Source organism: Chinchilla lanigera, unplaced genomic scaffold (assembly GCF_000276665.1).
Source record: "Chinchilla lanigera isolate Chin_1 unplaced genomic scaffold, ChiLan1.0 scaffold00026, whole genome shotgun sequence".
In the NCBI taxonomy this organism is placed as follows: domain Eukaryota; kingdom Metazoa; phylum Chordata; class Mammalia; order Rodentia; family Chinchillidae; genus Chinchilla; species Chinchilla lanigera.
In genome coordinates, this window is record NW_004955427.1 from 23,525,918 (window position 1) to 23,539,889 (window position 13,972).

Genomic DNA, 13,972 nt, shown 5'->3' on the forward strand with positions numbered 1-13,972 from the left:
GGTCTTCTTCCTGAGGTCTGAGGCAGGGGGTTAAAGTTACGGCTCACCTTGCTTGGATGTAGGTGGCAGTCAGTGAAGGAAGGAGGACTGAGAAGCCCTCCATGCATGAAGAAGCCAACTGGGCTTAAATCCCAGACAAAATCATTCACTGAGCAGAAATGGGAGGGGAGGCAGATTTCATTAAGTGACTAGCAGGGCAGAAGGGCCCTCTGGAAAGGAGGAGGGGGCCAACCTGTGATTGCTTTTCAATTCTGATTAATGGGGGGGTACTCTGAAATTGAGTAAGCGTCCAGGAAGGAAGCCCACTTAGCACCTTCCTCAATAACACTCTTGGCAGATGAATTCAGTTCATGTCTGCATGCTTGTGTTCCCCCAGGAATTCATTTTAATAGTGTATTAATTAAAGTTTGATTGCTGCCTGGGAAAAAAATTAACCCTACTTAATTAAATTGATTTTTGATATTGGGAGTGTATTAAGAATCCTGGCTGTTACTGCTTTACAGGCTTTTCTGACACTTTGCAGGAACAGATCTGAACCATTGCAGCACCTATCAGAAAAAACATGAAAAGATAAACTTTTTTAAACTGAGATTCCCCAGGCAGATGAAGGCCTAGTGAGCTCCCAGAAGCTGCCTCTACTTCCTCTCCATGGGACTTGCTGCTCTCTGATGAGTGTCTGTAAAGCAAGGGGATTAACTTTAATCCAGGGCTTCCTGCCTGGTTGTCTGCTTGCTTGTGGTTCACTCTATTCTTAACGATGGTCTCAGAAACCAAAGGCATGTGTATTCCCTTTTAATTATGAGCATGAATGAACAGGAGTCATGCTGCTTATGAGGGTTGCAGGCACTGGCGGTGGGGAGATTGTGAACAAGGTCTCTGTGAGAGTACAACTCCTAAAGGATGGCCCCAGCTTCCAGGAATCCTCTCTAGCTACGTGTCCTATCTTCTGCACATGTGGCTGGAATGCTGTGTCTAGTCCAAATATTGCCAAAAAACTATATGAGTTTGTGTGAGTCACTGTGTCCCAGCCCTGAGTTCTTCATGGACAAAATGCTGCAGTTGGTCTTGATCCCCTTAAGGTCCCTGGTGTTTCTACTGTAAACCCAAGATCCATTTCTTTTTGTCTCCTTTTTCTTTTCTTTATTTGCTATTAATAATAGTAATAATAATAATTAAACCTAAAGTAGTATAGATGATTTATTTAGCCTAAGATTTGGTTCATTGTAACTACACAGTATATGCCAGGTGATTGTTTAAGAATTTGAGTATCTATTATTTGTCAGATACTCAACATATGTCATCTCTGTAATCTTCATGATCTTATGGATATAGATTTTATTAGATATATTTTCAAATGAGGGATATTAAGGAAATAACTTGTCTAAGATTATAGAGTTTGTCAGCTGAGATTTCATCCATCTTTTCTAAATACAGATTAAACAACCCTAATGTAAAAAATATGAAATCTAAAGTGATGTTTCAGAGGGTTTCAGATTTTTAGAGCATTTTGGGTTTCAGATTTTACGTTAGGGGACACTCAACCTATACACACTTGGACTCTTAACTGCTACACTTCTTCTGTTCTTGTTTCCTCCTCTTCCTTTTCTTTTTCCTCTTTACAGGGACTTTATGAAGAGATAGATCTTGAATGCAAAATGTAAAGTGTTGCTAGGCTTTCTCGACAATGGGAAGTAATAATCTCTCCTAAGAAAAAGAAAAGAGGAGGGGAAAGGAGGAGAAGGAAAGGCCCATTCCACCACATCTTTCATCCATTCCAGTTCTTTGGCTTTGACTGTGTGGACAATGAAAATAAGGAGTATGGGTGGGGAATCTGAATCACCAATAGAAACTTTCTGTAGGACCTGCTTGGCAGACAGAAGTAGATTATTAATAGCAGAAGTGGGCATCCTTTAATGTGCTAGTGAAAAGCTCCTGGGGTTTGGTTTTTCCATATTCTACTTAACATTTCTCAAGACTTTGTACTTTTCAAACTTTGGTAAGTGTGGATCCTGTTTGATAGTAGGGCCATTCATGTGGACTCTTTCCTCTTGACTTTATATGAAGCCTGCTGGCTTTTTATTTAAAACAATATTAGCAGTCAAGTCTGATGAGTTTTCCTTTCACAGTGAATAGAGGTAAAGGGAGGGAAAATCTTCTGCTCAGCTTTGGTAAAGTGGCCTTGAGTTTTGCTGATAAATACTGGTAAGAATTCTTCCTGCCTAGTTTTGGTGAGGTCCTTCTTTCTTTACTTCATTTACCTTTTTCCTTCTTTTTATAATTGTTTGCTGAGTTTTTGCCTTAGTGCCAGTGTGTAATAGAATACCAGCATAGGGTGTAGTTTTCATGAAGTAACAGGCCCCTTTGTAAGAGATTTCTGAGTGAGAACTGAATAGCTTCATAAATGATTTAATCTAGACTTTCTATGACTCCTCAGGCTGAAGTTCATAATTTTACCTTTGCCTACTTTCCACATCAGAAGATTTAATCTAATCAGGATCAGAGAAGAAACAGAAGGAAGATATGAAAAAAGAAAACCTCCAGGCTCATTTCTTCTGCAGATTAAAGAGTCCACTTAATCCTATTGGCCCTGCTTTGTAAATTCTTTGCAGCCTTGTAGGTAGAGAGAGTTGAAACTATCTAATCATTTCATCACAGTGTTAGTCATAATCTTGAATAATTAGAGGCAATCTAAATGTTCCACAGTGAGTGATTTGTTAAGCAAATCGTAATGCATGTAGGTGGTGAAATATTACAGTCATTAGAAGTCACCAGAGATCACTAATGACATGAATGACCTGTGCTATACATAAATCCACATATTCAGCAATGAGTGTTTGAATATCACAATATCACAGTTTAGATCATACTCATAAAGACTAGAATTAAATATAGCAATAAGTTAAGAATACTATGGATCCTATTAAAATATTTTTACATTTTACAAGTTTTTTCAATGATATTTTAAATTTATAATCAGGAATAATCCTTAATGTTATCTTCCAAAATCTAAACTGGTATTTTTCAGGGTGCTGAGCTTAGAACCCAGAGCCTTACTCATGTTAGGCAAGTTCCAACCACTTCCAACCACTCCAAAACAAAACTTCTTATCCCTCACTAAGAGAACTACTTGATAAAAGAGAGGTGACAAACGTGTATTCAGACCACTCTGTGCTTCTGTCAGCTGTTAGCACAGATTGTGATAAGCTTTGAAATATCTCCTTTTTGCCTGTGGCCGAAACGGCAACTGGCTGTTTGTTGGTCTGGGAGCTAAGAAGGTGTCAGGGAAAAGTGTCGATCAAGTCCTCACTCTCTTTATCCAGGGACAAGGCATTTGTGGCATGTGTCATCTGCTCACACAGATTGTCCAGACAGAATTCTCCTTCCTTGCTATGTTTCCATGGAAATGTTATAGTCCCTGGGCTTTCAAAATAGCTGTTTTTAGATAGTTTTGTAATAAGAATAAGACAGTCAAATTAAGGAATGTAGCCAAAGTAACCATCATCAGCTTTTAATTAGACAATTAAATGTCTGCTTTTGTTTGTTTCTCACTTTGGAATCATTCTGCCATACCATTTTCCTACTCATAGTCACACATGCATGCGTGTGCACACACACATACACACACCATACCACAAACACATATGCATACATGTCCCCACCTACCTACTCCAGAACCAAAACTAACAAAGTTTTCAAAAGCAATGACAGACTCAAGGGCAAACTGCTCCATCCTCTATATCAGTTGCCCGACTGTCATGATAGTTATTTAAGAAATAAAAGTGGTTTCAATGCCAAAGAAAAATGATCTCCTCAAAATGAGAGAGTTTACCCTGTAGACATAATGCTCCTTTCAGCATCTTTAAGGGTCAATCAGTTGTACCAGCCCAATGTCAGCCAGCAAGTGTAAATGGAGCAACCAATTGGCAGGAGAAAATGATTAAGTAAAGTGACTTCTTTGCTGAATCTCATCCATAAACCTCATTATTTCTACAAAGCTCCTACTATCCCCCTTCATTGTTTATCCCCATCCTCTTGCTTTTCTTCAGCTGCCCTTTCCTCAGGCTGCCTGCTAGACAGGCTGGACAGTGGCTGTGGGCTTGTTCTTCCTGACCTCTGGATACATTTCACTACTAGAGCTAACCTTAGGTAGGGCATTCTACCCTGGTAAGTTTCTAGAAATTGTCAAATTAGGATAATTCTTTAGTATGTTAATGTTTTGCAGTATAGCCATATGTACTTTGAGAGAAAGAATGCACAAAATATTGACCAATATTTTTGGTCATTGGCAACTAGGGAGCTGGATCCTGAAAGACTGGGCCTCAGTTCAGGTCCATTGAAACCCAGAAGAGAAGGTCTGGCAGTGCCTGAACACAGGATTCTTTCTGGGGCACAATAGGCAGGGAAAGAACCTGCAGTTCTGACCTGTTATGCTGTAGAAAAGTGGAGGATAAAAAGGATTCTTTGATGGGGAGAAGCCAAAATGAAGAGAGTTTACCCTGTAAACTCTGTAAGGAAAAAGCACATAGGTTGTTGTTGCTATGATACCTAATTAGTTGTGGCAGTCATTGGCTTCAGGGAAGCTTGAGGTGAGAACTCATTCTGACTAGGTCTCATTGGCTTCTTAATATTACAGAAATTAGTAAGTGTTTTCTCTCTAATCTGGACTCTTCAAAGCAATCTAAACATGCTTGTCAGGATTAAATCAGATGGCACCTGCAGAGCAGTCTTACAGGACATTCAGATGGTAGGAAAGTTACAGTTTAAAGAATGGGATACTGACACAACCCTGTGATGTAGTGCACTGTTTAGTTCTGCCTACTTATGAGACAAAATTCCTACTTCTGATACAGTATGAAGCCTCACAGTTGCTTATTTGAAATCATAAGCTTGCAGTTTACATTTATTCCTATCAGGTGTGATCTAAATGTTCATGTGCATGTCTAAATGATCATGTGCACACAGTCTTGTGGGATTTCAAGTGGCTCAAGCTTTCCAGGTTTTAAGTATTACTTTAACCTGAGGTCACAGTTTTCATAAGCTGGTGTTAAGCTCTGAACTTGGAATACTTTGGTGTCAAAGTCATGCCTACAGTGTTTCACTCTTTTGACTTGCCTATCAATCTTCTCTCTCTACTGTTTTTTCTCTGGAATAATCTTGAGTTTATCTTTCCTTTCAACCAGGTGAAAACTACAGTTTTCAAAGTAACACCACACTCATCTTCCCTTCCATCATTTATGAATGTACTCAGTAGTAGTGGTAGTCAAAAGTGGAGCCTGTTGTAGACCACTGGACAGTTTCATTATGTAGGGGAGCTATCAGTAAATGAGTTTGCAGTAATTTAGTTCAACAGCTCATCATCTCCAGTATCTATTCTGTTTGAAACAGTATGTTTAGCTTTTAAAATCTTATAACCCATCATAGTACTTTGGGTGTATTTCAGCATTTTGAGTGTCATATGGAAATATCTTATACTTTTTGTGTGTGTGGGCTGGGGATCAAACTCAGAGCTATTCTACCACTAAGCTACAGTGGTACCTTGATTCACAACTTAATTCTTTCCACGATTCTGGTTGCAACCAAATTATAAGCATAGACTATGCAAGTTTGCAAGTTAGCAGCCAGACTTAACAACTTCACAAGACTCTGGCTCAATTGTTTTAAAAAAGAGTTGGAAGATGTGTTGCATACACCTACCAACTCACCATGATGAATGTAATTATTATATACTACAAACATGTACTAATAAAACTTTTTTTAAAAGGGTTGAGGATATACTATCCTCAGATGTACTATGCCTGCAATTCAGTTGCAACCAGAAGCATGGAAAGAACTGAGTTCATGAACTGAAATACCACTGTCTACCCCTACCCTTTTAAAAAACTTTTTATTGGTACATGTTTGTAGTGTACAGTGGCTATATTCATCATGATGAACTGGTGCAGGTATATAACACATTTTCCAACATTTTTTAAATGATATTTTTTAGACAGAGTCACATTAAGTTGTCAAGTCTGGCCTTAAATTTGCAATCATTCTGTCTCAGCTTCCCAAGTAGCTGAGATTATAAGCTGGGCCATGATACCTGGCTCTATACTTTTATTGAAATTAATATAAACCTTGTTTTTAGTGTTCTCATTTCTAAGCAGTTTAGCAATCCTGAAAATAGCAAAATGGTTTAGTATAGCAGAGATTATGTTTAATCTTCATTTGGTTGTTATAAAACAACATATTCTTTTTTGTATATTTGCAGTATCGTGAAAAATTTCTAGGAATCAATGTCTAGCTTCCTGGAAACATGCAGCACCTTCCCTTTTCTCTCTTCTAAAAGATATTTTGTCATTACAGTCTCCTATTCTTTCTGGTCTTTCCAAGGTGGGAATTCTGTTTGCTCTTAAACAACTGTAAGTTTCCCAGAATGACAGGTGGTCCCTGTCCTTAGGGAATACTGACACTAATGGAGTAAACTTGGCAAGGATGGTGATGAATATAATTCTGTAAACAACCCAACCCACATTGTGCACGGACACCTTAGGTGTGCTGATGAAGCCACTTTGACCTGCACTGACTGGTGAGGGTAGATGCAGAGGCTCAAGCCCAGTGTTCTCATTTTCACTTAGCCCTGGCCTCTCCCATCTGCCCTGAGTGGAGACTCTGCTCTCTCCCCTACAGTTGTGGACATGGATGGAAGACCTCCAGAAAGAGATGCTGGAGGATGTCTGTGCAGACTCTGTGGATGCGGTCCAGGAACTGATCAAGCAGTTCCAGCAGCAGCAGACTGCCACCCTGGATGCCACCCTCAATGTCATCAAGGAAGGCGAAGACCTTATCCAGCAGCTCAGGTCAGCGCCTCCCTCCCTGGGGGAGCCCACCGAGGCCAGGTCAGCATGGGCAGTGGTTTCCAGTGGGAAGTGCCTCAGTCTGGACATGAGATAAGTCATGTCCCAGTCTTCACTCAGCCCCAGCTCGCTTTGTGGTCTTGTGTGAGCTTCAGTTTCTTCATCTGTCAGCACAGAAATGCCTGTACCACATGCACCTTGAGATTGGACTAAAATAATAAATGAGAAAGCTCTGTGTTTCAGAGCATCATTTATCACTTTAGATGGTATTTGACAATCAATAAGTAACAAACACAAAAAGTAAACTCGACAAAAATTATCTTAATTCATTAAAAATCATGGCACATTTGGCCATGTGGAGAAACAGACATTTTTAGTGTTATTTGGCATCTGATCTTGGGATGAACTGTGAACTCCAGTGCCTTCTAGTCACGTTTGCTGATGATTGGCTTTGGCCTCCTGAGGATGTAGAAAACTTGTGTTCTTCTACCCAGCTCTCTATTACCCACTTAAGATCTTTCTACATGCCTTCTGCCCAAGGGGAAAAAAACCCTAAATGCATACACCTAGACCACAACATACATAACCCAAACACTCAAGGAAAATCCTGTCCAAAGCCTCTTTGTTTAAAGTTATGCCACACTATTGCCTTTTTCTGTTGGCATCCTGCCCCTGCCCCTATCAGGGGCTCTGGCTACTCAGATGCAGTGTCACAAGGCCTTGGGCAAGCCTTCAGCAACCAACCCCATGCCCAGGTGCTGTGTAAATAGGATTTGATGCTAATGATGCCTGCCCTCAGAGACTCATTTTTATCCAGGAATCACAGAATGCTGGGACCTCTGCCAGCTGCAGACAGAAATAATTTCATCAATGAGCCTCAGGCCAATGCTGGGACCAGAGGGAGTTTCTTCAATTGGAGAGGACTTTTCCCTCCATATCAGTTGTCCAATTAAATAAACAATGAGAAATTGCCTTTAGAAGGCTCTGGCATGTTTTTCTGTTGGAAATTAGTAATTTCTATTCTAAACATGCACATGAGGTATTCTGAATCCTCCTGTTGCATACTAACAAGACGGGCTCTTTCCCTTCTTTTCCCACTTCATCTTCATTAATATATAATACACAATAGCTTTGTCTGCTTACCTAGGAAACTCCGCTGTTATTTGCTTTTAAGGAAAATTACAAATAGCGGGCAGTCATTTGACTGCTCTGGGCCTCAGCCGCTTCCTCTTTGTAATTAAAGGGTCCACTCTAGGAGCTCTGTCAGCTCTAGAATTTTGTGATGACTTTGTATTCTCTCTTCAAATACTTTTTACAAGCATGGCTTTCTTTGCTCTGTGGGCATGGAGCCTGTAGAGATGCCAGGTATCATACTTTAACAACTGCCAGCCTTGCACAATGCTGAGGGCTTACAGCAACTAGGTGATAGTGAAGGCAATGATGTGAGTGTTCATTGTTCTATAAGTTTAAGTTCCATGGCTTTTAGTGAGTGACATAGGTGTGTGACCCAGACCCACCGTGATATTCATTTCTCCACTGGCCTGACTCTGGCCTAGGCTTCCCTCCCTGACATCAAAGTTAGTGAGAAAAAAATAAGCAAACAGGACTTAGTGGACATTGGTGAGATGCTCACACACTCATACACCAGAAACACATCTCCTTTAGATCTCCACTGTTCTTCTAACTCTTCACTAGTGTGCCTAAGGTAGTTTTTACATTATCTCTGCGATTCCTAGTGAATGTGATGGACATAGGTCCTATATAACATGGTGGAAATTATTCTCTTTTTTGTGGAAGCTGCATGACAGAGGAAGTCTGGCAGGAGCAGTCAGGGAACAGTCAGACCTCCATCCCCCAGAGGAGAACTGTCAATGAGTACAGAATGGATAGTATGAGTGCATCTCTTTTTATGATTGAGAATGCCTGTATGATCATGGGGGTAGAAGAAACCTTGCCAGTTTTATGCCAAAACAGTCCATTTAAAAGGTGGATATTGGGAGCTCTCTGAATCATAGAGGGAGAGGTACTTGACAAACTGGCCTTATTCTAGCCTCAGGAATAGACAGTGTGTGCTCAGGTGACATTGTTTCTGAGACAAGCATAATCCCAAAGGACCTAACTTTCAAAGCAGCTGCTAATAAGAGCATCCTAAAGCAATGGTTTTTCCTTTGCCCTCTTGAATTTGTAAATTTTATTATAAACCAAGGTAATCACAAGATAATGAATGTGCCAGTTCATTTCAAGTTGTAGGGCTCTAGCTTACTCCCCTTATAGACTATGAACTTAAGTTCCATAGTTGTCCTGATTTCCTAGTTTACCTCTTTGGAGAGCCCACCACCTCATCTCTCTCAGTAGGTCAATATCGTTATCTCTTGGTTCCCCGCTATAGCACATTACCTCTCCTACTACTTTTGCATACACTCTGCTAAGAGAATACTCTCCCCTCCCAGCTACCTCACTGTGTTTATCCATTTCTTTAAACTCCAAAATCAAAATTCATCTATTTTTGTAGCTGTGATCAAATACTTGAGAAAACAACTTAATGAAGGAAAGCTGTATTTTGGCTTATGATTTCAGAGGTTATAGTGCATGATTGGCCTGCACCATTGCTTTTAGGCCTGTGCCAAGGCAGAAACATCATGGAAGAAGGCTGTGGTAGGGAAAGCTGCTTACCTCGTTGCAGCCAGAAAGCATAAAGAAAGGGAAAAACCCTAAAGGAAGGGGTTGGGGACTAGATATAGTCCCTAAGGCCATTCCCCATGACATAAACCCTTCAAATAGACCCCACTTCCTGTTCCATTACCTCCCAATAGCGCTATCAAATTATGATCTCATCAATGGATTAATCCACTGATGAAGCTGAGCTGTCATGATCCAACTACTCCCTGAAAGCCTACCACGAAACACGTGAAATTTAGGGAGGACATTTTAGATCTAAACCATATTATCTTCTCTGAAACCATTGTTGGCTGTCATAGCCTCTTGTAACTTCTTCAAGTTGAGCCTGTACCCCAACTGCATTTGACACTTCACTTCTGTCATGTGAAATGATTAATAAATATTCGAGTAATATACTCCTGGTCACAATTCACATGCATTGTCTTATTTAACAGCAAACTGTAAGGTGAACAGGGCACAGATTATTAAATTCACATAGGAAGTAAGGCATTTGGGGTTCAGGGAGTGAAATCCGAGGACCACTGGCCCATATATGTCAGAGTGGGGACCTAATCTAGCTTTGCAGATTCCAGATCTTTCATAACTATAGTTTAAAGCTTTTTTAAGAATACCAACCCACAACTTTAGCATAGCATTTTAAAGTGGATGAATAATTTCTGCAGCCATTATGTCATCTTATTTTATCTGTAAGGTAAAACTAGGAAGGTTTTTGTTTTTCATATGCCTTTAACTCGTCTGCTGTTGTGTGTTGTGATATATATATGTGTGTATATTAAAGCCATATAACTTAGCCTCTACATGTGCATGAAAGCATTCCATTCATTTAATAGTTTATGCTTTCTAGAACCCTTTACCATAACTTATTTCACTTGATCTCTTTTGCAGTTCTTTCTAGAAATAGTAGACCAGTTAGTCTTGGAAATAAGCATTTTGAACCCAAAAGAGAATGTGTATGTTTTTGTTTCCCCTACTAAGCAGATAGTGACAGACTCATAGTAGGAGTCTGATAAATTTCTGTTGACTGATTCACATCCACCTTGCTTGGATGAGGAAAGACCCCTCCTCTTCTTTCACTTTTAACATGGTAAGTTCTCTCCTTTTCTTCTTCTCCTCCCACTCTGCCACAGGGACTCAGCTGTGTCCAGCAACAAAACGCCACACAGTAGCTCCATCAGCCACATTGAGTCAGTCCTACAGCAGCTGGATGATGCCCAGGTGCAGATGGAGGAGCTGTTCCATGAGCGGAAGATCAAGCTGGACATTTTCCTGCAGTTGCGCATCTTTGAGCAGTACACCATTGAGGTATGGGAGAAGGAGAGGCAGCAGGAGGAGGAAAGGTGGGAGTGGGCACTGTAAAGGACAGTACTTCCTGAACGAAAATACTGCCACACTGCATGGACAGGTACTAGCCTAAAGGAACTAGAGGGGATTATGCTTTGCATTTTTAGGACTCACACAATTCATGTTCTACCATGTTATATTCCTTCCATTCCTTTTCACTCCCACTGCCAAATAGAGCCCATGTGTTTTACTCTCTGTCAGTGAATTACTTCACTGAAAATTTTTTGTTGCTATTCCCAGACTCTTACTTGCTACTTTAGCTACTGAAAGACCATAAAGTTGGCAGTTGAATGAATCAGGTGAATTTCATAGCTTACTGAGTGGAAAAGTGTTAAAATTAGGCAACCTCCTTAGCTCATGCACATAGTCAGACATTAGATGAAGTCACACAGCAGCCAAGAAGTCAGGAGCTGCAGGAAGGAAGACCTATATCTCGGTCCAAACTCTGCCTGTTAGGAAAGTAAGTCTGCTGAGGCCATTTGCTTGTTCGTCTCACAGATTCCTCAGTTCAATTTTGGAAGGTCAGAAGCGTATGTTCTGGTATATTTATGTTGCCTTTTTGGCAGTAGTTAATAATATGTGCCTCACATAATAGCTACCTTTTATTGTTTGCTTTGAAAGCCAGGCCAGTAGAGTTTCGGGAATATGAAGAGTATCAACAAGCATGGCACTTCCTCTTTGGGGATGATAAATGATCACATTAAAAGCACTGTCTTCTCTTTGGTCCTGACTGATGTGGTAGGATAGAAAACCAATTCTCTACCTACCATTTCCTTTTTTTTCCTTTTTAAAAATTTTACATTCTAACTATCTCCTTGGTGTTGGAGTTTTTGGATTTCTGGTATCCAGTCTTCCCAACTATATCTATGGAAACTTTGGTAGAACTGGCTGGAAGGAAAAATGAATTTTTTATGTCAAAAACTCTAATATCCTAATCTTAAACCAACTTAGGACCAAAGAACTATGACAGCAAGAGCTGTCCTTTTCTTCAGTTGGGATCAAAACTGTCTATATTGAGAATATAAAATGTTTTTAAAAATCAGTGTTAAAGGTATTCATCTTCCATTCCCTTACTTTCTTATGAGTACATCTCTGCATATGCTTCCCTCTGGTCCTTGGTAATTTATTACTTAAACATTTCATGTTCTAGAAGGTGCTTTCTGGATAGTTTCTGGAACTAAGGAAAACTAAGTATGAATCCAGATCTTAATTACCTTTCCAACTGATTCCATAACTTTTGGGGAATTCATTCATACTTTTCATTTATTTTGAATCTTCATTCAAAAGGATTTCAAGTGACAAGTAATGTTAAACATTTTGGAAGGACAGCCGGGGATGTAGCACAGTGGCACAAGTGCCTGACTAAAGTTGTGATATTTTGGAAGAACAATTAAAATGCCAGTGAAAAAGATATTGGCATTCACTAAAGGGTGTGTATGAACCTCATAAAGATAGGGTGAAAGAAGTAAAAAGACAGGAAAGAGGAAAGGTACAAGTCATTATTCTATAGAAATTAGAAGTAAGAAGTTATAAAAGAGAGGTTACATTTAATAAACATAGTGTAGGACCCAGGCACTCCCACAATCCTTCTCAACCCCATTTTCCCCTCTGGGAAGAATATATAAATTGTGTTAGCAGGGGCAGGGATTTTACTGTTGTGTTCTTATTTACTCTTCTGTCATTTCAGATCCACATGAAAAAATGTTTAAGAGGAAGGCAACTATGTGAGGATCCAGTGTTTAAGTTTTACTTGATTGGATGGCTGAGGTTTGGATATCAAGGTTGTGAGTTTAATCTCTGAATGAGTCAGTTAGCTTCACTTTGACATGGAGTACTCCTTTGTCATCAGCTGGGGCATCTCTAGAGTATATTTAACTGCAGTGATCAAATCCATTTCACTTCTGAAATGCAATCCAAAGCATATGCAGAAAATTACCCTTTTAAAATATGAGCATAAATCAAATACCTTAAAATTATATCTTAGATATACGTTACAGTAGAGAAGTAGAATTTGCATTCTTCAGCTTGTGTGTGTGAAGATTACCCTTTCACCCCAAGAATGAGACAGTATCTTGGGTAACTTTATCAGTAAAGCAAATGTGGGAAAGTAGTTTGAGAACCTGATAAAATAAGCAAAATACAAATAGTGATTTGACTCTGAATCCTCTGGTGTAGGCCATGACATCCAAGTTTTGAAGGGATCTTCTTCCCCATCGGGGGAGGTAGAAAGCTGGGGAATGCTGCATCTAATCTTAGATAGAAATGGCAATCCTGCCACACCTATGGAAAAATTCTGTCTCAAGTCAGATTGTCAGAAGTTATTTTTGATGGTGACCAGATTGTTTCAAGTACCAGCCCTGCTTCACTATGGGATGAAGAACAAACTCCTGGAGAAGTTTCGGAGTATGAAATTGAGAATAGTTTCTGTAATAAGAGCCATGTCAGAACTGACATAAGCCAGGGCAGTATCTGTGTTGCAGGACCTAATGGAAGGCATTTCCTGCACATACTCCAAATTCCTAAGGATTAGCATAAACCAGAGCACGGCAGCTATTCCAGTGTCTAGGGGAATCTAAGCATGACTCCTCAAACTTATTTCTGATGGCTGAGATTGGCCAATTAATTTAAAAATTAGAATAGCAGATGAGCTTCACCCGTCTCCTTTTACTCAACAAAAACAATATATTTGTCTTCTGCATTATAACCTGGGGTGAGATCAGAGGACACTTTCGTGTAAAGTGAAACTTATACCAAATTTGTTAGGCAGGTGTTCAAAACCAGAATTATGGCTGAATTCCTCACATATCTTCTTTATGCTGGACAGTAGATCCCAGAGTAAAACATGATGCCCTCTAAAGGTTAACCCCATAGGCTCATCCTCCTTCTATGAAGGACATTTTATATTAACAAGTTGTGATGGAAAAGGATCTTCAGGGGCTGGGGATTTAGCTCAGCGGCAAAGCGTCTGCCTGGAAAGCGCAAGGTCATGAGTTCGGTTCCCGGTACCGGAGAAAAACCAAAAAAAAAAAAAAAAAAGAAAAGAAAAGGATCTTCACCAAATGCTAATATTTATTTTGTGGTGGTGAAGGACATGATGAATTTTTTCTCCCTTATCC

At 39.8% G+C, this 13,972-nt stretch overlaps 1 protein-coding gene across 10 annotated transcripts in view; it reads left to right on the forward strand.

The window, feature by feature from the left end:
* The window catches only part of Kalrn (kalirin, RhoGEF kinase), a 638,378-nt gene that overhangs the window by 341,167 nt on the left and 283,239 nt on the right, over positions 1-13,972 (forward strand). For 8 of the 10 annotated variants that reach the window (XM_013515182.1, XM_005386537.1, XM_005386534.1 and 5 more), the window contains exons 12-13: positions 6,670-6,878; positions 10,643-10,817. In XM_013515182.1, the coding sequence (XP_013370636.1) occupies positions 6,670-6,878; positions 10,643-10,817 (384 nt within the window). The remainder of the gene's footprint in view (positions 1-6,669; positions 6,879-10,642; positions 10,818-13,972) is intronic. The other 2 variants (XM_005386536.1, XM_013515183.1) reach the window with 1 other exon arrangement.